The sequence below is a fragment of the Gymnoscopelus braueri genome, assembly GCF_963280865.1.
Source record: "Gymnoscopelus braueri genome assembly, chromosome: 5".
Lineage (NCBI taxonomy): Eukaryota > Metazoa > Chordata > Actinopteri > Myctophiformes > Myctophidae > Gymnoscopelus > Gymnoscopelus braueri.
This window is the reverse complement of record NC_137606.1, coordinates 49,299,799-49,326,639: the sequence shown is the minus strand read 5'-3', so window position 1 is coordinate 49,326,639 and position 26,841 is coordinate 49,299,799. Positions and strand designations below refer to the sequence as shown.

The following is a 26,841-nucleotide window of genomic DNA, read 5'->3' as shown; positions in this document are numbered from 1 at the left end:
TCAAAATGTTTTGTTCCAGGGACCCCCAGAAGCAAAGTTTTGAGTTACAAATGTTCGCTGTAAAAATATATATATATTCAAAGATTTTCACACATTTTCACGATTTTTCCCAAAAACAAGCTCGTAGCGCGGCACCGAGTGCCGCACTACGAGCTTGTAGATATGCTATTTTTAAAAAGGCAAAGAAATCTAAAATGACACAGACGCGTTCCAGGTCTTAACACATTGAACGCCAGAGGTTAATCTCATAATGTACTCACCAGTGCCAACGTTTTATTGTTGTTTTTTGTTTTTTTTCACGTTGCCATAGACCTCGTTAAAATCCTTAAGATTGAGCTCTGCACTGTTTGTAAACATCGTGGAGATCTCCCTGCGTGTACCAGTCCAAACCACGTGTCAAACGGGGCATCCATGTTGTAGTTAGAACGGTTTAGGTTAAACAGTGATCAGCGAGGAGAAAAACTACAATCGAAGAAAATGGCGTCTCAGTGTGCGCTTTAGAATGGAGTCCTATGGGATCGGCAAAACGTGATCCAGAATAATTCCATTTCCGGTGGTGTTACAATGAAATGTGCCGTACTAGAAAATTGAAAAAAGTTTTTTTTTTTCGAAAAAAAAGGAAAAAGCACCACAGCCCGTAGGCTACGGGATCGGCGCTTTACAGTTGGATTTATCGGCCCGTAGGCTACGGGCCTGGCGGTGAGAGTGTTAATGGGTTAAACAAATGCATTGTAATAATGGCAATGACATTCGAGGAACATTGCAGCCCTGACATTAAGCTACAATCCGTACGTCTCATGTCTCTTAGGTTATTACAGCAATGACAGAACCACAATAAAAGACTAGTGTCCCCATCTTCTTCAAATAACTTTATTGACATTGTCAACCAGTAGGCGTCCTTCCTGACACCAGGGTCTCAATGTAAGAGTATCGGGAGACCACCTCCAAACGCTGCATATGAGCTAGTTATATTGTATCAACGTGTTCTACCGCACAGATTGGTTAAAATAACGTTTTATTCATTAAAACTGTAGCTTTGAAAAAGACTCAAGTATGATCTCAATGTCAACTAGAGCAGTGGTTCTCAATGTGGGGTACGGGTACTTGAGGGAGTTCCAGGGGGTCCCCAGGTAAATGATAGTTAGAATGGACCCTTATGGGTCTGTAACTCAGAGAGTGTACTAACAGGTCCATTTGGTTCCATAGAGTTAAATTAACATAGATTTTTTTATAATATAAATTGGGGTCCCAGAGATAGTAATGCCATTAAATGGGGGTCTGTAGCCTAATGCACGTCAAATGGGGGTCCTTGAAATTAAAATGGTTGAGAATCACTGCTAGAGCCATAAAAATCTTCTCTTATGGGGGTCCTTGGCATATCATTTCAAATGGGGGTCCGTGGGTTAATAAGTGTCAATTTGGGGGTCCTTGACATGAGAAAGTTTGAGAACCACTTAACTAGAGGACTCAGAGAACTAAAGAATTCACACACATGTGTGGTTACATTCTGTACCTTGAGCTGAGCGGGCAGGGCTGAGCTGGGGTCTGGGTGTGGGACTGGAGGGGGGCCGGAGACTGGTTCCGAGGTTGCCTGGGGACCGGGGAGGTCTCTCCCACTGGGCTGGGGGCCATCATGGGGCTGGGGGCCATCATGGTGCTGGGGGCCATCATGGGGCTGGGGGCCATCATGGGCGGCAGGACGGGTCGAGAGGAGGGGATCATGTACTCCGACTCCTCGTCAGTCTCGCCGTCCTCCTCTCCTGTCACGGGCCTCAGGGTTGGAGGCAGACTGAGAGCAGAGGCAAGGCCATGGAAGGGTTAACCACTTAAGTAGTGGTGGATAGAGTAACTAAGTACATTTACTCAAGTACTGTACTTAACCCTTTAAGACCTGAGAAGATTCTAGAAATGTCTTCTAAATCCTAAAAAAAATGTCGATTTTTCAAAAATAGCAGATCTACAAGTTCATAGCGCGGCACTCGGTGCCGCGCTATGAGCTTGTATATCTGCTATTTTTGAATAGCCTAAAGAAATCTAAAGTGACACAGATGCGTTCCAGGTATCAATGGGTTAAGTACAATTTTGAGGTATTTTTACTTTACTGGAGTATTTCTAATTTTAAATACTCTTACTTTACTGGAGTATTTCTAATTTTAAATACTTTTACTTCTACTCCACTACATCTCAGAGACAATATTGTACTTTGAATCCACTACAGTTATTCGAAAACTTTAGTTACTAGCTTCTATGTAGATTTTGATTATTATGACAAAACATTAACCACTTCAGCCCTATTTAAACTTTGGCCATTTGAAAATAGCAGATCTACAAGCTCACAACACGTTGTAATATATTTTCAAAATATTTCAAAACATTTTAGACATATAACTAGTGAAACAGAACATTTTACTAATGAATAATGAGTACTTTCACTTTTGGTACTTTAAGTATATCTTGATGCCAATACTTTTGTACTTTTACTCAAGTAAATTTTGATTACCGAACTTCTACTTGTAACAGAGTGCTTCTACGTTGCAGTATTGATACTTTTACTTAAGTCAAAACTTTTAGTATACTTTCCCACCACTGCACTTAAGCCCTCTGTTTTATACATCATACGACTGTTTCGTGTTGAAAAGACAGCACTGTGAGTTTCCAGATCACGAGGTTGGGGGTCCCGCATGCCTTTTTTGTGGGGGACCCTTTAAAGTTATGTTATAGAAATGTAACACCATAAATGTTATTACCTCATTCACTGCCAGAACTTTTTTATTTTTGCGTTTGACAAACTGCCAGAGATTTTTCATAGAAAAAGAAAGTACTCAGGAGCCAAGATACAAAATGTTTAAGTTTTAAGTTAACAAGGAAGTGGATTGGAGTCTAGATCTTCAACAAATCATATCTCCTTGGTCTTTAGGTTAAAAATTAAATAAATAAATAAGAAAAAAAAAAAAATTAAAAGTCGTTTTAGTCGTTCTTGGCAGTGGGGGCTTAAAGGACAAAAGTCGTTTTAGTCGTTCTAGGCAGGGAATGAGTTAATAACTTGTGTTCAAAACATTTCGAAATTGCGTAGTTGTGATTGGGCATTTTGTACCTGCGTATCGAGACCTAGAATTGCGTAGTTTGTACGCAAAAAAATCACACAAAACATACCACAGTTGCATGTAGTTTAAAGCACAATGGACCTCAGTTACTACAGTAAATGTACTTGAGAAACACCAACATCAGAAAGAAACATGTTTTGAGAGGTATGACACTGCAACAAAACAATCACAAATAAACTGATATAAATCAATAACAAAACAAGTTTTGGAATAATCAAGTCCTATATCAAAGCAAGAGTGACAAATGATCCACATACTCTGATATGATGGATTGATGAATCGATTACATTAAAATGAGTGATCAAAAACACATTTTGTCATGTGGAATGTTGATTCTTCCCAAATTCCCTGGCTAGGAAAGCCCTCAAATCCTGCTAAGGAATTTGCAATCGCTGTCTGGTGGTCGGTGTCAATGGGTCCCCACGCCCCACATTGCCAATTTTTCCTACATTCTACACAATAATTAACCCATTAAGACCTGGAACTGTGTCATTTTTAGATTTGAGCTAAAAAGCATTATTTTACAATTTGGGCTATTCAAAAATAGCAGATATACAAGCTCATAGCGCGGCACCGAGTGCCGCGCTACGAGCTTGTAGATCTGCTATTTTTGAAAAATCGTGAAAATGTGTGCAAATCTTTGAATATATTTTTTTAAAGCGAACATTTTTAACTCAAATTTTGGCTTCTGGGGGGGTCCCTGGAACAAGATATTTTGATGGGGGTCCGCGGCCAAATACATATAATTTTGGGGGTCCTTGACATGAAAAAGATTGAGCACCATTGATATAGAAACATACGTTTTTCAGAATAATGTTGGGATTTAGGAGACATGTAGAATCGGCTTCAGGTCTCAATGGGTTAAACAACCAAAGAGATGCAGAGAAGATGGATGGTACAGTACCGTGACGCCATGGAAAAGATGGCGCTGGCTGAGGCTGAGGGCTTCACTTTGGGGCAGTCGTAGTCTGGACAAGCGGATGCTGTAAAGTTCTGGAATGGAAGCAAACGGGCCAAACCTCATTTTGTCATCTCACACAGTGGTTCTCAACATGGGGTTCAGGGACCCCCCCAGGGGCCTCGGATTGGGGTCCCCAGAGATTTAACCCATTAAGACCGGGAACGCATCTGTGTCATTTCAGATTTCTTTGGCTATTCAAAAAATAGCAGATCTACAAGCTCATAGCGCGGCACCGAGCGCTATGAGCTTGTATATCTGCTATTTTTGAAAAATCATGAAGATTTTTTATATTTTTAAAGCTAACATTTGTAACTCAAATCTGTGCTTCTGGGGGCGGGGGTCCCTGGAACAAAATGTTTTGAGATGGGGGTCCGCGGCCAAATACATATCATTTTGGGGGTCCTTGACATGAAAAGGTTTGAGCCCCACTGAAAAAGCAAACATAGTATTTTTTTCAAAAAACTGTTAGGATTTAGAGGACATTTTGTAGAATCGGCCTCAGGCCTTAATGGGTTAAATGGGTGTCTAGCCTAATGGATATCAAACCAGGGGTCCTTGAAATTGAATCACTGGTCAACAGTGGTGGAAAAAGTACTCAAATTCTTTACTTAAGTAAAAGTACCAATACTGCAATATAAAAATACTCTGTTACAAGTAAAAATCCAAAATTAAAAATTTACTTGAGTAAAAGTACAAAAGTATTGGCATCAAAATGTACTTAAAGTACCAAAAGTAAAAGTACAAAATATTTGAAAATAGCCGATCTACAAGCTCACAACGCGTCGCGCTGCGACGCGTTGTGAGCTTGTAGATCTGCTATTTTCAAATAGCCTATGTATAAAATAGGGCTAAAGTGGTTAATGTGCGTTTCATTATATCATAATTTATATCTGAAAAGTAACTAGTAACTAAAGTTTTCAAATAATTGTAGTGGAGTAAAAGTACAATATTTGCCTCTGAGATGTAGTGGAGTAGAAGTAAAAGTATTGGAAATTGGAAATACTCAAATAAAGTACAAATACCTCAAAATTGTACTTAAGTACAGTACTTAAGTACATTTACTTAGTTACTTTCCACCACTGGTCTAGCCTAATGGATATCAAACCAGGGGTCCTTGAAATTGAATCACTGGTCAAACCCGAAGCCCACCACAGTACCTGTGTTCCTCTTACCAGCTGATGGTCCAGGCTGTTGTTCCTCTGCGGGTCCATTCGAGCGTCCAGGGCCGAGGGCAGCGCCAGGGGGAGGGAGTGTCTGTTGGACAGCTCTCGGACGCCGCTGCGAACGTCGCCTCCCGGGGGTCCGCCGGGCCCCTGCGTGGACGACGACGATGAAGTGGGGGAGGAGGAGGAGGAGGAGGAGGAGGGGGCGGCGGAAGAAGAAGAAGAAGAAGATGATGATGCGGAAGAAGCGGAGGCGGGGGCCTTGGGCACGGGCCTGGAGTTCCATTCTGTGGCCAGCAGGGGCCTGTTGGGGGGCGCCGGGGCCAGCTTGTCCCTGTTGGGGGGCTCGCCGCCGGGGGTGCAGGGCAGCGGCCGCCTCTGGAGCCGCCCGTCGGGGGGGCCCGCCCCGGCGGAGTGGGGCCGGTCCGGGGGAGGGGGAGGGGGGAGGTCCCTCAGAGCCGGGGGCAGGGGGAGAGGCTTGTCTTTGTGGTGCGACGCCACCTGCAGGCAGTGGTGGAAAAAGTACTCAAATTATTTACTTAAGTAAAAGTACCAATACTGCAATATAAAAATACTCTGTTACAAGTAAAAGTCCAGAATTAAAAATGTAATTGTGTAAAAGTACAAAAGTATTGGCATAAAAATGTACTTAAAGTACCAAAAGTAAAAGTACTAAATATTTGAAAATAGCCGATCTACAAGCTCTCAACGCGTCGCGATGCGACGCGTTGTGAGCTTGTAGATCTGCTATTTTCAAATAGCCTAGGTATAAAATAGGGCTAAAGTGGTTAATGTATGTTTCATTATATCATAGTTTATATCTGAAAAGTAACTAGTAACTAAAGTTTTCAAATAATTGTAGTGGAGTAAAAGTACAATATTTGCCTCTGAGATGTAGTGGAGTAGAAGTAAAAGTATTGGAAATTGGAAATACTCAAGTAAAGTACAAATACCTCAAAATTGTACTTAAGTACAGTACTTGAGTAAATGTACTTAGTTACTTTCCACCACTGGAGGTGGATGGAAAGGGGGAAGGAAGACGGCGAAGCCATAGTATGAAAACTAAATATTTAATTACCGTAAATTTCGGACTATAAGCCGCGACTTTTTTTCCCCATTTTTCGACCCTGCGGCTTATATAACGGTGCGGCTTATCTATGGATTTTTACAGCTAACGGCCACTAGGGGACCTCCTAAATCTATGGATTTTACACCCGCGGCTTATAGTCCAGTGCGGCTTATATATGTTCCAAACATTCAATTTAGCTGCTGCGGCTTATAGTCAGGTGCGGCTTATAGTGCGAAAATTACGGTATTATTATTCTCAAATATTATCAAAAGTAATATTATCAAAATCGCTGCCTGTGGTTTTCTTACCATATCTGATAAAAGAGATAAATACTTTAGCCCCTTTTTTAAACCTTGTCCCACAACATTGTCGTTCAAACATAGTGAAAATAGATAATGATCAAAGTCGCAACATATATCAGCTATTTTCAAAACATTGACATTTTTAAATAGCTTATAGATCAGAATTTTTCTCTATTTTCACTGCATTTTAACCTATAATTCAATGAGAAATTGTTTGCACATCTTGTACCTGTATATGTAGGCCAGGTGCTGGATAAAAAGGCAGAAATCAAAGAGGGGTATAATATCCACACACTGCCTTTAAGTCCAATCTCATTGTTGTCAAAGACCTGAGCTTGAGCCGGTGTTTTAAAGGACCATAGTGGTGTTACTACAAACATTCCATTGGCATTGTAAACAGACATAGATCACCATTTCCCCCAAACTGTTGTCCATCATTGCGAACGCAGCGGAAGGAGGCGCGCCTTTGGCGCGCCTACGCGCAAGTGGAGCTTACTATGAAACCGTGCTCGGCTTGTGTGTGTGCGTGCGTCTCTGTGTGCCTGCACTGCCTCAGCCCTGTGTGCAGCCAAGTACATGTCCAATATAGACGTACCATACATCAAATGAAAGGCCTTTGAAAACTGAACACACCTGTCAAGGTTGCGTTTAAGCCCGCCCCTTCCCCCGGAAGCCACGCCCCGGAGAAGGTTCCTAAAAACTCCCCATTGAAACCCCATGTTAAATGAAAAGTGCCCAAATCGCTCCGAAACCTTTTCTACCCCCCCTAAGTGGGGGTCTACGAACAAATACTTCGGGCTCGGATTTTGGCTCCGCCCCCCCGGAAGTGGGTGAAACAGCCACTTCAAACACTTTGTTGAATTGTTCAAAAACATTCAAAGTTTTTTTTTGGTGAATTTGTATTTTTCTAAGATGCTCCTTTTAACGCAGATTTTGTATTTATTTTTTATATATTTTTTTATTGGTTACTTTTTTTTTAGATCATTTATTTTCATTATCATTTATTTTTGTTGGCGTTCGCTTCCCGCGTTCGCGCGTCTTACTTGTTTAAGTTGTGTGTGTGTGTGTGTGTGTGTGTGTGTGTGTGTGTGTGTGTGAAATCTGCGCAGGGCACGCGCAGATTTCCAAAGATGGACATGACCGACGTCAGTGTAAATCGGTGTTGGTAAGCAACGGCTGTCGTCAGCACAGGTCGCCCGTGTTATTAAGCAAAGGCAGTCATCAGCGCAGCAGAAAGGAGCGATCTCTGCAAAAATGGCTTAGAAGTCAGCATTTAGACTGGTTTGCTAGCATGGCTGTGCCTGCCGGTAGGTCTGTGGTTTTCGTGACGGGAAACGCAAAGAAACTCGAAGAGGTCATTCAGATCCTGGGAGACCGGTTTCCTTACAAACTCATCTCCGAGGAGGTCGACTTGCCCGAATACCAGGCAGAGCCAGATGAGATCTGCATACAGAAGTGTAAAGAGGCGGCACGTCGGATCGACGGGCCGGTGATAGTCGAGGACACCTGCCTGTGTTTCAGGGCCCTGGGGGGTCTGCCTGGCCCGTACATAAAATGGTTCCTCGCTAAACTGACGCCAGAAGGGCTGTATAAGCTCCTCGCCGGGTTCGAAGACAAATCGGCCTGGGCTCTCTGCACGGTCGCCTTCTCCGCCGGCAAAGACGAGCCGGTGCGGCTCTTCAGAGGGACGACAGAGGGGTCCATCGTGGATCCCAGAGGTCCGAGAGACTTTGGATGGGACGCCTGTTTCCAACCCGACGGATATGACAAGACCTACGCCGAGCTGCCTAAAGACGTGAAGAACTCCATCTCTCACCGCTACCGGGCGCTGGCGGCCATGTGCGAACACTTCTGTCAAGTTAACCCATTAACCCTTTAAGACCTGAGGCGATTCTTTAAAAAATATATAAATCCTAACAGTTTTTGGAAAAAAATTTAAACATTTTTTTTTTCACGATTTTTCAAAAATAGCAGATCTACAAGTTCATAGCGCGGCACTCGGTGCCGCGCTATGAGCTTGTATATCTGCTATTTTTGAATAGCCAAAGACATCTAAAGTGACACAGATGCGTTCCAGGTATTAATGGGTTAACACATTGAGTGCCAAAAACGGTCCGGACCGTTTTTGAGAAGCTACGCGTTATGTGCCATAAACGGTCCGGACCGTTTTTGGCCCATTTTTTAAGAAATATATTCCCACGTGGGGCGCTCTAACGAAACTTTGGGATCATCCAAGGAGTCTCTAAGAAGGAGAGGCCTGGATGTGGATCCATGTAAAAATTGCTTCCGGTCGTCCGCTCCAATGTTAACTCCTTGACTAAAAGCTTAATATCTCCTATTTCTTTTTAACGTGGTGGAAACGAGCCGTTTTCGATCGGCGATCACTCTGCAATGGAGGACAGTTTTTTGAAAATAAATATTTTTTCAAGGTTTTTCAAAAATAGCAGGCACTCGGTGCCGCGCTATGAGCTTGTATATCTGCTATTTTTGAATAGCCAAAGAAATCTAAAGTGACACAGATGCGTTCCAGGTCTTAACCCATTGATACCTGGAACGCATCTGTGTCACTTTAGATTTCTTTAGGCTATTCAAAAATAGCAGATATACAAGCTCATAGCGCGGCACCGAGTGCCGCGCTATGAACTTGTAGATCTGCTATTTTTGAAAAATCGAGGAAAAAAAAATTGTTTTTTTTTCCAATTTTTTTTTTGGATTTAGAAGACATTTCTAGAATCTTCTCAGGTCTTAATGGGTTAATGGGTTAAACGACGACACACTGCAGAGATGAAGCAGGACGACTGACCCAATCAGACAGGCTCTGAAGCTACAGTAAATGGGTCAAAACCTCCTATCATTACAGGGGGTTGAACATTCCCCTCATTAGTAATCGTTGGCCGTCTGGTATCTGTTGCCCATTTTGTTCAAATTGCTGTTATATTGGCCCTGGACCGCTGGCGTAGCGGTCCGGGCACCTAGGCTACAATGTAGCCTGACGGCGTGTCGCGAGTTCGAGTCCCGATCCTGACGGCCTTTGCTGCGCCGTCACTCCCCATCTTTCTCCCCATTTCCTGTCAGCCGACCGTCCTATCCATAATAAAAGGGCAAAAAAAGCCCCAAATAAATCTTTTAACCCATTAAGACCTGGGACTGTGTCATTTTTAGATTTGAGCTAAAACGCATTATTTTACACTTTGGGCTATTCAAAAATAGCAGATATACAAGCTCATAGCGCCGCGCTACGAGCTTGTAGATCTGCTATTTTTGAAAAATCGTGAAAATGTTTGCAAATCTTTGAATATATATATTTTTAAAGCGAACATTTTTAACTCAAATCTTTGCTTCTGGGGGGTCCCTGGAACAAGATATTTTGATGGGGGTCCGCAGCCAAATACATATAATTCTGAGGGTCCTTCACATGAAAAAGATTGAGCACCACTGATATAGAAACATTTTTCAGAATACTGTTGAGATTTAGGAGACATGTAGAATCGGCTTCAGGTCTCAATGGGTTAAGAATACATATATATATATTTTACTGACCGTCCAAAAATAGCTGATCGACAAGCTCACGACATGCTGTGAGCTGCTATTGTTGCAAATTTAGAAAATGTGCCCAGAATAGGGAAAGCCTGTGTTAATGTGGGTAAACGTGCGAGTGTATCGCGGGTCTTACCTTGGTGGTGACCCCTGGACTGGAGGCACCAGGGGGATTGGGTGGTCTGTGCTGGAGCAGGTCTAGTCTGGGAGGTACGGGGGGCAGAGTGGACTGGGGGGACATGGACATGGGCGAGGGGGGCCGCTCCACCTGGAAGTGACAAGTTACAGAACAAGACGGTCCGTCAGATCGAGCAGAAAACCCACAAGGTCCAACTCGCACTTGCTATTTGGTAATTGCGACAGTCTTGAATAGTGGGATCCACTTGGTGCCTAAAGTTTAGTTATCCATGTTAGAAGGCACACTTTTTTTTTTTTACTTATCTCCATATATGGGTCCTCAATAATGCTTATTACATGACAGTGCCCTTTCTGTCTATATGCACTGCGTCGTGGAGGCTGTGGATAGATGGAACATTTACCTGCCGTTGACGCCACCTAACACTAACTTTTACTAATGTTTATGGCGTGGCTCATAGCCATGTAGAGGGTTTGTGTGTGTGTGTGTGTGTGTGTGTGTGTGTGTGTGTGTGTGTGTGTGTGTCTCGCAATCTATGTGCTAATCTTGCAAACCACTGGACTGATCAGTGCTAGATTTCAAACATGTTTCACATATTGTGATATTGTGTGTGAATATCTTTCCACATTTTGTGAATTCATAACCACCATCCCTTTATGGACACACAAAAACACACACACACACACACACACACACACACACACACACACACACACACACACACACACACACACACACACACACACACACACACACACACACACACACACACACACACACACACACAATGATGTCATCAGCATGACCTCAGAGACCCACATGGAAGCCACGCCCATTATTGCACCCTGTGTTGTTTATTGATGAGTCAACCCTGGCTACAAATGGTACTGGTTGTGTCTTCTTTGAAGGCCTGGATTAAAGCTCTAAATACTTTGTAGCTGTGCGTCAAAAGACAAGCTCAGTATGTGGCATTGTGAGCTTGTCGACCGGCTATTTTCACAGAATGTTCTCCTATATACAGAATTATGACATGCCAAGAATATGGATGCTAGGGTTCGTTTCCTCAAATGGCAATAATGAATCCGGGAAGTCCAGGAAATGGTCTGCACTGGCCTTCCGAAAATGCCAAATCCTACAGCTTCTGGAGTGTGTGTGTGTGTGTGTGTGTGTGGTGTGTGCATGTGCGGTATGGGCTGCACAGCATGCCCGCCGACCCCCCACAAAGCATCTTACATCTGCTGCCATGTAACTGCCTCATCCCACTCCTATTTGTATAAATAACCACACACCTTATGCATAAATCATGCACCTTATGTACTGTATATATTTCACACTGTGCTCCTATTGATATCTGACCCGTGTTTCTGTTTCTTTGTCTATCTCTTTCCATCTTTCTTGAAACTGCAATGATGAAGCTTGTACGACAAAGAATTTCAACCACTTTTTCCACACCTGTGATGTGACAATAACAAGCCGAGTTGATCTTATCCCTAATCTCATACCGTATCGGCATCAACACATGCCACAGCTTTGGCCTTATAATATTGTACATCAACAAAACTATTTGCACGACAAAGCACGGTATGTTTTGTAAAATGTTCGGCATTAAAGGGTAATTTTGGACCACGGTTTTCTTACCTTTTCTATGATGTTATATCTAAATAATATATATATGCAAATTTCATAACTCCATCCCGGGTCTGCCACAGCTTAAAACGTACGCCTTGCGCTATATCGCGTTTTTTTATTTTTTTTTTAAAGATTCATACTGACAGAACACTATGCAACCGGGAAAAAAATAAAGGAAAAAAACGGAGGTCTGTCTAGACGAGATTGAAATCTCGAGATCTCAATCTCGTCTAGCGAGACTTAGGTTTTTTTTTGGTTGCATAGTGTTCTGTCACTATGAACGTCAGATCTCAACAAACAAAAAAAAAGCGATCTAGCGCAAGACCTATTGGCGCACGTTTTAAGCTGTGGCGGACCCGTGATGGAGTTATGAAATTTTTCTACTGTACCAACATTTTCTATGGCCAAGTCCTAATGTGCGATTTGTCAAACAGTGTGAAAGGAGATCCACCACACTAGCACTGTTTCCTAAACAAATAACACAATAATGTAAAATCATGACGTTTTAGTAATATTATTCCTGCTGTTCATACTGCCAACCAGGTGAATAAATTAACCTATGAAATATCCAAGACCATTAGGGTTTTGTGGAAGATGCTTAATCTGAACACATTGCTGGTTTGACTACTCCAAATGCTCTAATCTTAAAATAACCGAAAATAGCCTATCTACAAGCTCTCAATGCGTCGCAGTGCTATTTATCATATATGACGAAGTATATAAAGGCTTAAGTTGTTTAAGCAGTCCATACCTTAGTACAGGCTAGCTTGCTCATCATGAGGTGAGGGTCTTCCATGTCGTCATCGTCATCGTAACTGGGCGAGGGAGCGCCTTCGGCCCCGAACATGCCCCTGCAGCCACCGTAGGAGCCCCCGCTGTTGTCCTTAGGGTCGAAGGGATCCACCACGATGGGCTCCGTGCCTTTGATCTCACAGCGGCAGAACGGGCAGCCCTGACCCTCAGACTCCTAGTGGACAGATTGAATAGGAGGACAAATTGCAATTTACAATTAGGGTTGCAACTATCGATTATTTTCTTGGCAATTATTTGCCAATTACTTTTTTGATGAATCAAATAATCAAAATTGTGCAGTTTTTTTCAACAAACCGATTAACCACTTAAGCATTATTTAATACTTCGTCGCACAACTGTGTTGTGCAAAAATTGCGTGGAGCGCGTAGATCGTTGGGAAATTCAAGCGGGAGAATCGTTTTGTTTGTCGAGGCGGTTCCTCATTGACAGTAATGTTAATTTAACCATTAGGGGTGTGGGTATGTGATGAACAAATTATAGCTCAGTACATCACCCCAAGCGAGGGTACATATTATTTTTTTATCTCTGGGCCCCCAATCTACACTGTAAACTCCTCAGTGTTAATTTAACTCAGAGTGTACAAATTGACCCGTGAGACAGAGGGACAGCGAGTGCATTTACCGGCCGTGGCTGCTGCCGGTCAATGCACTCGCTTCTTTCTGCCTACACGTTGCCACAAACAGTGTTGATTTCAACTAAAACTATGACGAAAAATGTTCGTCGAATACCTTTTTTCACTGACGAAAACTAAATAAAAACTAAGCTATGATGACTACAACTAAGACTAAATATAATGACAATTTCGTCAACAAATAAAAAATAGACTAAAATGTTAGGGAGGAACTAGTGGAGAAGAGATCCAGTAGAACTAAAAGACAAGTCATTATATGTTTGTTGCGCTCGGGTGTTGCACTCTGAAAATAGCAGATCTACAAGCTTACAACGCGTCGCAGCGCGACACGTTGTGAGCTTGTAGATCGGCTATTTTCAGCATGCAACCAAGTGTAATATCAGCCATTACGACGCCATCAAGGCACCGCCAAAATGCATTTTTAATCAACTAAATCAACTGTAGATTTAGTCGACTAAAATATGACTAAAACTAAAGGGAATTTTATTCAAAAGACTATGGCTAAAACTAAACAAAGATTTACTGTCAAAATCAACACCACAAACATGCATACAATGTCAATGCCTCCGTGCTTCCCCATGCATTCTTCTCCAGCAGCTGTGCATGAGGTTTCACAAAGGGTTCGCCGGTTAAGGGCGCAACTCCATTGTTGTATGAACACACGCCCAGTGGTGGAAAAAGTACTCAAATTCTTTACTTAAGTAAAAGTACCAATACTGCAATATAAAAATACTCTGTTACAAGTAAAAATCCAAAATTAAAAATTTACTTGAGTAAAAGTACAAAAGTATTGGCATCAAAATGTACTTAAAGTACCAAAAGTAAAAATACTAAATATTTGAAAATAGCCGATCTACAAGCTCACAACGCGTCGCGTTGCGACGCGTTGTGAGCTTGTAGATCTGCTATTTTCAAATAGCCTAGGTATAAAATAGGTTTAAAGTGGTTAATGTAGGTTTCATTATATCATAGTTTATATCTGAAAAGTAACTAGTAACTAAAGTTTTCAAATAATTGTAGTGGAGTAAAAGTACAATATTTGCCTCTGAGATGTAGTGGAGTAGAAGTAAAAGTATTGGAAATTGGAAATACTCAAGTAAAGTACAAATACCTCAAAATTGTACTTAAGTACAGTACTTGAGTAAATGTACTTAGTTACTTTCCACCACTGATGAACACACGCGCCACACAAGCACTGTACCTGCCAGGCGGTGAGACAGGAAGTACACATGAGATGACCGCAGGGTTCTATCTTGACGTCCTTGTCGTTCTCGGCACAGATCTTACACAGCTGGAAGGTGGATCCCATCTCGCAGTACAGCTCATATTGTTCCTGACGGGGAAACAAACGACACACAGTGTTACATCTCATCATATATACGGCTCATAGTGTTCCTGAAGGGGACAAACACACAGTGTTACATCTCGACTCATCATAATGTTGCAATGACCTTAAAGGTTTAATGACATTCACTTTTACACCACATTCAAAGTCTTTGTCCTGGTCCTTCAAAAGTGTACAAAAAGTTTTAAGTGAAAATTCCATTCCAGTGATCCATGGCAGGTGTTTTTCTCTCACATTTCTAAAGCCTTTTCAACTGCAATGAAAAAAGAAATATTTGCCTGCGGGTGTCGCTGGTGAGGGATTTTGCCTGTCAATCATCGCCTCTGCTCCGCCCCCCCCCAAAGGAAAGGATAGGGGAGGGGAGGGGCGAGGAGGAGAGTGGGCGGGATTAATCGACTGTGACCTCACTGTCGAAGGGCCAAGCTCAGATTACTTTTCAGCCTAATTATTCAGAAAACCCCAGACCACAGAAAATCCACTGAATGTTCTAAGTTCAGGTTTTTTGGGTGTAATTGAGGTCATAAAACCCCAAATAAAACATTGAAAATAAAAAAAGTGAAAATGAATGTCATGATACCTTTAACCCATTAACCCATTAAGACCTGGAACGCATCTGTGTCACTTTAGATTTCTTTGGCTATTCAAAAATAGCAGATCTACAAGCTCATAGCGCGGCACCGAGTGCCGTGCTACGAGCTTGTAGATCTGCTATTTTTGAAAAATCGTGAAAAATATTTTTTAAATATTTTTTCCCGATTTTTTTTTAGGATTTCGATTCTACAAATGCCTTCTAAAATCAGTAGTTCTCACACTTTCCAGATTTTAAAGAAAAATGTTCAAACATAGCAGATGTACAAGCTGGAGCTTGTACATCTGCTATTTTCGAATAGCCATTTTTTTTGACAGTGCGCTCTGACCTGTGTGACTTTGATGTGGTCCTGAGGCGACGGTTCACACAGTCCTGTCAGGTCAGGGTTCTGGGTCCGCCCGTCAGGAAACAGGTAGCTGGAGATTGTAGAGGTGCACAGGGTTAAGAGAGTCATCTACTAACTGTACATTCACTTAAATAAAATATCCTCCACCATTATGAAACATTGATTTGTTACAGCTGTCCAAACCACACAAACCCCCATCGTCCCTATTCGTGGGTGACTGAACATTCGGCAAAAATAGTGGTCGAGTTGCGGCGCGTTGAGCTTGCAGACTGGCTTTTTTTCTGCAAAATTATTTGGAACAAAAGAGCGGACCAAGTGTAGAGCCTGGGGGACCACGGTCAACTAAGTACGTATGTAGGGTTTAAAGTGGTTAAAGGCAAGGCAACGGATAAAGGGACAATTTCATATATTTACATACTAGTTCATATCTAGACAACATTATCAGATGCTTTTATAAAAATGATATGGTAATGACTTACAGGTTCTCAGTAACTACTGAAAAAAGCACCTGTCCGGTTGTGAAGACTCACGACATGGTAGGAAGTTGCTAGTTGTACATGTGCGTGTGTATTGATTGTACTTGGTAGAACACTGTCCTATAAATACACATTGTACATGTCTAGCATTCAAATCCAGCTATACTTGCACTGCTCTAGAATTGCAGTTACTAGTAAGTAATTGCAGTTACCGTTATGTTTCCTGAAAGTGGGGCAGGGCGACTTTAACAGTTCAAACACAGATTTCCCCAAAAAATTTACATAACATTTATGTTTATGAGAATGCCATACTATAACACAAGTACTGGCTTTCACATTATTTGAATTTCCAGCATTTAAAATGATCCGTTGCCCTGAGAGGTGATGAGTGCATCTGTTCAGCCTATTCATTCAGAGAACCGAGTTCTTACATCGCCAGCATAATGACGCACACGACACGAGTGATTTGCTAAATGGGCTAGACGCTGTAATTGCAATTTGATAAATGTTTTGGAGATTGAGGCAATGTGCTATGAAGCTTTCACCATCTAAATTGGCTTTTGATTACAGGTTTGGACGGGCCAGCCAGAGCTTTCATTGAATCAACGCTGGAATGAAAAGGGCTCCAGCTAAACCCACCGACTGGGCAGCATATTACTAACCCAGGAGGGGTTCACAGACGTTTCCATGCCAAGGACCCCCAAACAGCGGCCCCCTATTGCAAAATGGAAATAAAACCCAACAACATGAAAATTGTGAATAGCCAATCATGGGCGGTCATTACTGCTAAATTTTTTTAATATTTTTGTAACAAGAAAATACAAAATATTGACAATAATGACATGCTCAACATTTTAATTGAATGTTGTTATTTTTGTACAATATACAGTATATGTTTTTCTGATTATTTTATTCATCTTTCTCTCCTTTCCAATTGCCCCTTTGGCGTCACGTCCAGTGGTGGAAAAAGTACTCAAATTCTTTACTTAAGTAAAAGTACCAATACTGCAATATAAAAATACTCTGTTACAAGTAAAAGTCCAGAATTTTAAATTTACTTGAGTAAAAGTACAAAAGTATTGGCATCAAAATGTACTTAAAGTACCAAAAGTAAAAGTACTAAATATTTGAAAATAGCAGATCTACAAGCCCACAACGCGTCGCGATGCGACGCGTTGTGAGCTTGTAGATCGGCTATTTTCAAATAGCCTATGTATAAAATAGGGCTAAAGTGGTTAATGTATGTGTTATAATATCATAGTTTATATCTGAAAAGTAACTAGTAACTAAAGTTTTCAAGTAAATGTAGTGGAGTAAAAGTACAATATTTGCCTCTGAGATGTAGTGGAGTAGAAGTAAAAGTAATGGAAATTGGAAATACTCAAGTAAAGTACAAATACCTCAAAATTATACTTAAGTACAGTACTTAAGTAAATGTACTTAGTTACTTTCCACCACTGGTACTAACCCACATGTGTATTCTCCTTAGGATAACCACTGTACTAACCCATGTGTGTTTTCTCCTTATGATAACAGTGGAATGATGGGAAGCAGAAACGTGATAGTGCTGCTGTGGTGCAGGGTCTGACAGGCAGGCAGCATCATGGGATGCCAAACATAAGCCACACAGTTTACATGAAGATAAACACGACTGCATGGATTTACAACAGGAGATCCATGGAGAAGTTATGGTCAATGTTGCCAGATTGTGCAAGAGAAACAAGCGGGCCAGGTCTATGAAAACAAGCCCAATAGAACCGACCAGGACTAGTTTTATCACTTGATAAATGTGTACTGTTTACATCAGCAATCTTTTTCTTTTTTTTAATATTTGGAATCTTTTTTTGAAACATTTTAACAACACAAATCTTGCATGGGGGTCCCTGATACAAAATGTTTGTTTTAGATGGAGGTCGGTGGACAAATAATAATTTGGGGGTCCTTGACATGAAAATGTTTGAGAACCACTGGTAAAAACAACATTAGGAAGCAAGCCCAAATAAGCAAACTACCAACATTTACAGCTAAGCGATTTTATAGGAAAAACAAGCCCAAAGTCGCTTATAATAAGCGGATTTGGCAACCAACACTGGTTCTGGTGGCTGCAATAGAAGATCTGGTTGAGGAAAAACGGCTTCAAATAGAGGCCAGATGGAATGGTTTACTGGAACTGGGGCAGGTACAAAAACTGAGGAGATGTGTGGAATATAGCAGTGTTGCTCAAATGGGGGTACGTGTAGCCCTAGGGGTATGTGAGAGAAAGTGCTATGTTTAATAATAAACACTGACAATCTTTGTGTGAACCTTCTGATCTGCAAAGTATTAAAGCAAATGATATCTAACAATTGAGTAGCGCAACTGGAATAGATACATAGCTATTCTTATTTGCCGTTATACTGTTTTATTTTGAACATACTGATATCAAAACCTATCAAACTGAAATGTTGCGGCCACAGTTTAAAATAAATCTGCTCAGTGACAGGAAGTGCAAATAGTAACTATTTTACTCGTGTTTATAATTTGTCATGTTATATTCTTCAAAAGGCGGGTTATGATTTATTTATAACATTATATGCCAACTATGGTTTTCTCTTGCAGTTTTCTAAGCAAAATGTTGTAGTCGGGGGGGAAAAGGGGGAACTTTGCAGAGGTCTGGATAGGGGCCTCTACAACCAACAAAGAGCTCTGGAGAGATGTGGTGACGGTAAGCGAGGCGTGAGTTGAACTTACAATCCTTCCCTGAAGCCGTCGATGAGTGCCTGGAAGAGGGGCTTGTTGTGGGGTATCGTCTGGAGGATGTTGCCGTCCGCCGTCACATAGCCGATAGCCCACTGACCCAGCCGCGTACAGCTCAGTCGAAAGATGTAACTGGGAATGAATAGATGTTTTCATTGGTTAAATATTTATAAAACCCACAGAACAATTGCTCATTGGTTATTTCCGCTACGTTGGTGAGATATGACACGTTTTTAAATATTGAATTCATTTATGAAAAAAGGGGGAAAAAAGATGAAATATGAGTTTTCTGCTCGACGATGATCATGTATATGTCTATGTTCTTGTTTATGTATGTTTACTATGTTTTAGACTTCTTACTATCTGCTGTAGCATACAGTATATTACCCTGTTTGGGACAAATTAACAAACTTGACCTATTACATAATACGTTTTACATAATATGTAAAGCTGTGTTTATTATTTTGAGTGTCCCTTCTGTCTACAACGCAGTACTCAGCAGAACTAACTAGAAAAAGTGCTCCTCGGAGCACAGGTCTCCGCCAGGTCAGGTACGTTATTCTGGCCTCCTGGTGGCGCTATAATAGGCCAATGTGAAAAGGGTGCCAACCGTGCCATTTATTCTTGCATTGACAATGCATTCATGATTTGAGGCATTTTGTTCCAAAAATGTGTTTTGCTAAATTAGACCTGCTGGTGGCGCTATAACAGGCCAATGTGAGAAGGGTGGCATTTCTTCCTCGGCCTAGTGGGAATGTGCGTGTGAAATTTCACGGAAATCCCAAGCTGTGTGTATACTTTGAGGCTTTTTGTTCAAAACGGACCAATCCTGCAAACTTTGGAAGGCAACCTTAGGCAATGAGGATGGAATATGGGCAATCGGACAGATCCGTGTTGATCACATGACTATAGTGATACTGTGTACCAATTTGCATGACGTTTGGATAAAATTTGTAGGAGTAATATAAAAAAAATGGGTTTTGCACAAATCGGCCTCCTGGTGGCGCTATAACAGGCCCATGTGAAAGATTTGGGGCAGAGGTTCTGAATTGGCATCCAGGGAGTGTGTGTGCACAGTTTCGGAGCGACCGGGCCAACGGTGCCGGAGATTAGCTGGTGACAGACGGACACACACACGGACACATGGACACACACACGGACGGACGGACAGGGGTAAAACATACTCTCTCGCCATGCCTTCGGCCTGGCGGAGACAACAAATAACATAACATTTTCAATCTGCTGTAATTCACACTAGGAGCTGGGATGACAGTCTCCTGCATGCAGCAGTAGACTGTCTCAACAGGGGGTCCGGGACTTCTAGGGGGTCCTCAGAGTTACTACAGGGGGTCCGCCAAATCTTTGTGTGATAGGATTTTTTTTTTTACATTAACCACTTGAACCCTAGCATAGTAGCATCCATTTTCTGAGGAGAACTTTAGCCGAAAATAGCAGAGAGAACAGGTGTAGAGGGAAAAAAGAGCAGAAAACGTTTAATATAGAGGGGGTCCCTGCTTCATCTCTTTCTCAGCTAGGGGGTCCTTGGCCTGAAAACGTTGAAGACCCCTGATGTAAACAGTACACATTTATCAAGTGATAAAACTAGTCCTGGTCGGTTCTATAGACCATATTCACACGGCGGCCATATTGCCATTAAGTCAATGAAATGCCACCCCAGTTGCCACCCCAGTTGCCACAGCAACGCAATGTTAAATTCCAAAATGGCCGCCGTGTGAATATGGACTATTGGGCTTGTTTTCATAGACCTGGCCCGCTTGTTTCTCTTGCACAATCTGGCAACATTGACCATAACTTCTCCATGGATCTCCTGTTGTAAATCCATGCAGTGCTGCTTAACACATTGACTGCCAGAGTTTATTCATAATGTACTCACCCCTGTGCCAGCAATTTGCGTGTTTTTTAATTTTTTTGTTTTGTAATTTTTCATTCAAATACATTCTCTGATTGTGTTGTCAAGCACCTACGATTGTTCCACCAGTAGAGAGCAGCACATCCAAACATTGATCACCTCGCTCACCCCCTCCCAAACAGGCCCACGTCATATCCGGTCATTCAAAGGATGTGACGTTTTCGACAATTCCCGGCCCGCTGATCGGCCTGAAAACGACGTGATACACTACGACGATGGCTGTTAGTCACCCGGACCAAAGAAAATAGAAGTTGAGCTGTCCGTTTGTCTTTTCTACCGTGTGAAAAACCGTGTTTTTCCTTATTCTGGCCGAAAATCACCGGAGAAAAACAACGTGACCCGGAAATGATTTTTTTTTTTTACATCCGGCTCCGGGTGAGTGTGACGTAAGTGGAAAACGAAAGTGTTGATGAGAAATAAACACAGCCGTGCGATCACAGATTAAACAATGAAAATTCAAAAGAACGTGTAAACAGGCTCTTATGAATCCTGGCACTCAAGCGATGGATTTGAAAGAACGTGTAGACGGGATCTTGGCACTGTATGTGTTAATACTAGGGCTGCAACTATCCATTATTGTATTAGCAATTATTCTATTGATTCCTTTTTCGATTAATCGAGAAGTAGTTTCACATATTTCAAAATTATGTAAAATCGATTATTCACTTTTTCTGCCCCATTTCATACTTTGTCGCACAATGGTGCGACTCCTGCAAAGACAGTGAAAATAGCAGATGTACAAGCTCACAACGTGTCGTGAGTATGCAGATCTGCTATTGTTCAAGTTCTTCATTTTTTTTCTTAAAACATTTGCCTATAATTACGAGATTGATTATTCATCGACTATTTTATTAACTGATCAAGTATCATTTAAAATAAATAAATACTTGATTAAATCCATTAGTTCGATTGTTGCACCCCTACTCAATGCAGTAACATTACAGGCAGACATTTCATCCAACGTTGTTATCAGAGAATATAACTTAATAACGTTATGTAATGATGAGATGAGATACACTGCATTAATAACCCCCGAGGGGAATTTGGGGTGTTACAGCAGCATGAAACATGTTAACACATCCACCGCCAGAGGTTAATCTCATAATGTACTCACCAGTGCCAAGGTGTTTTTGTTGTTTTTTTGTTTTTTTCATGTCGCCATAGATCTTGTTAAAATCCTTAAGATTGAGCGCTACACAGTCTGTTTACATCCGCGAGATCTCCCTGTATCTCCCAGTGAAAACCACGTGTCAAACGGGGCATCCATGTTTGAGTTAGAGCGGATTACGTTAAACAGTGAAATGCGAGGAGAAAAAACTACAGGAAGAGAATTGAGTTTCAGTTTCGTCTGTAGAATGGGAGCGGGCGTGATCGTGAAAACCGGATCCCAAATAATTCTATTTCCTGTCATCAAACCGGAAACGGAAGTGGATCAAAAAAATTCCGAAAGTGCACCCGGACCGCGCATGCGCGAAAAGACCGCAGCCCGTAGGACTACGGGCTCGGCGCTTAACCGTTGGATTTAACGGCCCGTAGAACTACGGGCCCGGCGGTAAAGGTGTTAAGTGCTTATATTAAAAGAGTGCACTAAAAATAGCCTCCTGGGATGTGAGCATGGATGACTGTGCATGTCATTGAGAGTAAGTAGTATTGCGTTTCCACATGGCCTGAGCAGGAGGAGAGGTGACATCAGCTCTCTGGGTACAATCAGGCCATTGATGCCAGTTAGGTACCAGCACCACCACACCGCCCCGGGGCCGTGGCGAGGAAGCGTGCGAGTGCACAGTGCACACGCAAGCAAGCAAACACGCACCACTTGCTCGCACTCATGCATTCACGCCAGAAAGCCGGACTGGTCCGATGCCGGTCCTGATTTCCTGAGAGTCCTAGATGACAGATTACCGCAGTTTTTGACCGATATTTTGTCAAAAAGTGTGAAATCTTGAAATCGTTTTGGAAAACTTTGATTTGATTAAAGTTTCATTTTGAGAGCATTTGACCTAAAAAGCCTCCTGTGGACAGGTGTTGAAAATTAGCACTCGTGCTATATACTCTTTAAACAATGCATCTGGTTCGTCCAATGTGATGGTGATGTCCATGTAAAATAAATAAACATAACATATAACCTAGAGAGATAGTGTGGCTTGTGCGATTAGTGTGGGGAAATAAATGTTTTGTGTTTGTTCTCTCAATGTGGGGTTCGGGGACCCCCAGGGGTCCTTGAGGGGGTTCAAGGGGGTGCCCAGCTAAATGATTGACAGTTCGGAACCAAATGGACCCTTACGGGTATGGTAACCCTGAGGAATGTACAGTGTAGATTGGGGTCCCAGAGATAATACAAATAAAAACCAAATGCATCAAATGGGGGTTCATGGCCTATCATTGCATATCAAACTGGGGGTCCTTGACATTAAAAAAGGTCAAGAACACCTGGTGTTGACAAATGTGTGTAGTCACAGCTACAATGAACTGAAACCATGGAGCAAATGTCACTGAATCTCACAACCAATTTGTTTTGACAATAGACTGAGCTAGCTTGCTGTGTACACAATATGTCTGTGTGCGCACACGTGTCTCACCTGCCAGGCTTGTGGATGAACTTTTGCAGCCTTGCTTTGACCTCATCGTAGGTAAGGAAAGCCATGTACCCGGGGTGAGTCACCGCTAAGCTGTTCCAGTTCCGCAGCAGCGATGACCACGGCTGCGGGCACACACACACACACACACATACGCACGCACACACACACAAAAGTGAGTCATGGAGTGTGTGTGAACAGTTCAGTGGACAATGCAAAGACAGCGTCAGCAGGGTAATGGAGAAATGTAGTGAATTATGGATGACGTTAAAACAGCTAACTCCCTGGCATTTATCCATTACAGCAAGTTTAACATGCTTCAAAGGAAGAAGGAACACACTGTACGGTCATGTCATACTGAAGACATTATGTGTTATTATATTACGTGTGATCGTGTCTCATTCCACAGAATCACACACAGTTCATTTACACATGAGTATACAGCAAAGGCTTTGCATGTAATAGCTAAAGAGGCCGCAAGCAAATGTTTCAAGTGCTTTGAAATGTTTTTAAACACAATCATTTAACACGAATACAACTCAAGTCCTAGTATGGAGGAGCAACTAGCATGAATAATTAAACAATTTAAACTACTCTGCGTGTATGTGTGTGCGTGTGCGTGTGTGTGTGTGTGTTTAGGTGGCTCCGGAAGGAGGAGAGGAATTAACATATCCAAAACTCGAGGAAATTAGAACATAACTGCACACATGCATTTCTTTCTTTCTTTTTAGCTTTCGTTTATACTTTATTTAGCACAGTGTACAGAGACAGGAAACCAAGGGCAGAGAGAGGAGAGACATAAGAGACAAGGCAAGAGACGGATTTGGGTCCTGGAGAGCATGGTCTGTGCAGTGTGCACTGACTGGCTGAACCAGCAGGCACCTCAAATGTATTGATTACGCCTAGATTTACAGCAGTCTACTGTCTATTGTGCTAAACCGACAAAACATTTTCCTACGTACTACATCGTTTCTTTAACCATGCCACTTGAACCACATGAGACCATGATTTTAAGCCGATGCTATCTGATGTAATTTTATACCTGCTGCACAGTTTTTTATTGCTTTAACTCATTCACTGTCAGACTTATTTCTGGCTGCCTTTGCCCACTGCCAGCGATTTTTCCATTTTCTTACCTTTTTCAAGTAGTCACAGAATATTTATCTCCAGTATGATCCGATCCCCTTATGGTTGCTAATCACTGAGGGTTGCACTGTGTGGTTTCACAAATGTCAACGAGGTCATCACGACCTCATTGACATTTGTTGCCTGCCTTTGAAAATAGCATGTCTGGACCAAAAATACATAGTAAAAAAAAAAAGTACACAGGAGCCGAGATACAGCCTTTTTAAGTAATAAGTTAACCAAGAAGTGAATGGAGCAGGAAATCTTCGGATCACGATATCTTGGGTTCCGTGTGAGATTTTTTGGGGAAAAAAATAAATACAAAATAAATGTTTTTCCCAAAAAGCCGTTTCAGTCGTTCTTGACAGTCTGGGCATTTTGGAAACAAGTCGTCAAAGTCGTCAGTGAATGAGTTAACCACAGCCGGTAAAATGTGATTTTATATAACTGCTGCTATTTTATATACTGGATATGTTTTCCACCTGCACAAGAAGAATTCCGGCCTTCCGTAGTGCTATTTCTAATCACACACCTTGTGTATATTGGACTTTGCATGTTTGATTTGACTGTGTCTTCCCGTTATTTGACTTGTTCTGTGTTCTTTTTCTTCTCTATTCTGTCTTCTACCCTAACTCTTTCCGTAACAGCAAATGTTGAGTGCCGTGTGTACAAGCGGTCAGTGTAATGGACGCCTCCTGTACCTGGAAGAGTCTGGTGAAGATGTCAAACTCGAACACAGAGATGTAGTCGTTGCAGGTGAGGTCTATGGTGGACTTGAGCGCCATGGCCTCCAGGCCGGAGCTGATGGGGTGGAACTCGTGGAGGGACTGGCGAAACACCTTCCATGGAACTATGGTCCTGGAACGGGCAGCAACGTGAGAACATTCATGTGATTCTTACACTACGGTGAATGGAATATGTGAAATGCATGCATGCTACAGCGTCTTATGGTAGATAGGGATATGACTTCAAATGAATATCACGATTATTTCAAACTTATGCCTCGATTACGTATTTTTTCACCAATTATGACATGGTTTTCATGCCCTGGGATTGTTAACAAATCTGCATCAACGTAGCTTCCTTAGGCGGTACTTCCTCTATTTCCACTTCAGACACTTTCAGTAACACTTCTTGTCCAGACAAATTTGTGTTGAACCAATAATGTGTTAATTCCATGTTCTATTCCAGCTTGGCTGTACTGCTTGTTCAACTACTACTGCTGCATAAAGCCCAATTCAGACCAAATTTGGAGCGAGAGGTCACCGTTTTAAGCCCCGATTTATACTTCGTTGTATGATGGTGTTGTGTGCCGAAAAATAGCCAATCTACAAGCTCACAACGCACCGTGGATGTGAGCTAGAAGATCTGCTATTTTCGGCCCTCGAAACCGTCATACATCAGATCATAAATTAAGCAATAGAAGGTTGTGTAAAAGAAATCACAGCGGTCTGAATTACCCATAATGCACTGTGGCATGCCAACTTGGCAAAGAAACCGTTGGCTGTAGTATATTGTCACATATGAGGTTTCCACCCGACAGAGACGATATATTAGTTTGGGAATCTTTTATATAATATCAAAAAGACCAAAAATAAATGGCTAAACTAATTAGCGTTACAATGAACAAACGATGTGAAACAGGACTCACTTGTCCCCGAAGGCTCTCCTCCAGAATTCAGCTGCGTCCGCTTTGGTGATGCGGAAGTTGTCACCCTGGAACAGACCGTTGGGGAAGATGGCCTTGAGCTCGGCCAGCATGTGACTGAAGATCAGCGACAGCTTGGTCAGGTTCCGTCTACAGAAGGAAGGAAGAGAGATGGGGAGATTTTCGAGATGTTATTAACCACTTTCGACCGGGCGTCCATATTTTTAGCATGACATCATAGGCAGAAGGAAATCTCATGGGAATGGCATGGCTCCAGTGTGGATCTCCATCCTGTGATGTCACTCATCTATAATGACATCAGTCGTCTAAAATTATTAAATGTAAAACATTGTGTGGAGGTACTTCTGTGGCCTACTAGGCTGTGTACACAAGACATTTGGTGCTGATCCGTACAGCGGTTTGTGAGATTAACTCCGGAAACACGCACACGCACACACACACACCCTCTTTTAAACGGCTGGTCTCCTGCAGAGCTACGGTGTAAAACATTTGAGAACTGTTCCGCTCCGCGATGCCTTGTTGTGACCTTGTAGATCGTCTATTTTCACACAAAGTGTCTCGGGGCTTAAGTGGTTAAAAAGTGTTTATATCCAACATTGAGTTTTTCAAGACTTGTTCGTTGTACAGTTTCATTTGGCTGGACATAAAGTGTCAGAGAAAAGGGAGAGCGTGGTGTGTGAAAGAGAAGACACCTAGAAGAGCGG

The 26,841-nt window shown here is 42.1% G+C and overlaps 2 protein-coding genes across 4 annotated transcripts in view; one reads left to right on the top strand and one right to left on the bottom strand.

The window, feature by feature from the left end:
• The window catches only part of cbl (Cbl proto-oncogene, E3 ubiquitin protein ligase), an 81,353-nt gene that overhangs the window by 8,486 nt on the left and 46,026 nt on the right, over positions 1-26,841 (bottom strand). For all 3 annotated transcript variants that reach the window (XM_080428957.1, XM_080428958.1, XM_080428959.1), the window contains exons 3-13: positions 26,120-26,266; positions 25,170-25,326; positions 23,347-23,468; positions 18,832-18,969; positions 15,608-15,695; positions 14,547-14,678; positions 12,653-12,868; positions 10,273-10,404; positions 5,238-5,729; positions 4,009-4,097; positions 1,514-1,789 (exon numbers count right to left, since the gene is read on the bottom strand). In XM_080428957.1, coding sequence (XP_080285083.1) covers positions 1,514-1,789; positions 4,009-4,097; positions 5,238-5,729; positions 10,273-10,404; positions 12,653-12,868; positions 14,547-14,678; positions 15,608-15,695; positions 18,832-18,969; positions 23,347-23,468; positions 25,170-25,326; positions 26,120-26,266 — 1,989 coding nt within the window. The remainder of the gene's footprint in view (positions 1-1,513; positions 1,790-4,008; positions 4,098-5,237; positions 5,730-10,272; positions 10,405-12,652; positions 12,869-14,546; positions 14,679-15,607; positions 15,696-18,831; positions 18,970-23,346; positions 23,469-25,169; positions 25,327-26,119; positions 26,267-26,841) is intronic.
• On the top strand, positions 7,891-8,478 carry LOC308085187 (inosine triphosphate pyrophosphatase-like; the record flags this gene model as incomplete). The annotated part of the gene is made up of 1 exon (XM_080428271.1): positions 7,891-8,478. One exon carries the CDS (start codon positions 7,891-7,893, stop codon positions 8,476-8,478), a length of 588 nt encoding a protein of 195 aa, XP_080284397.1.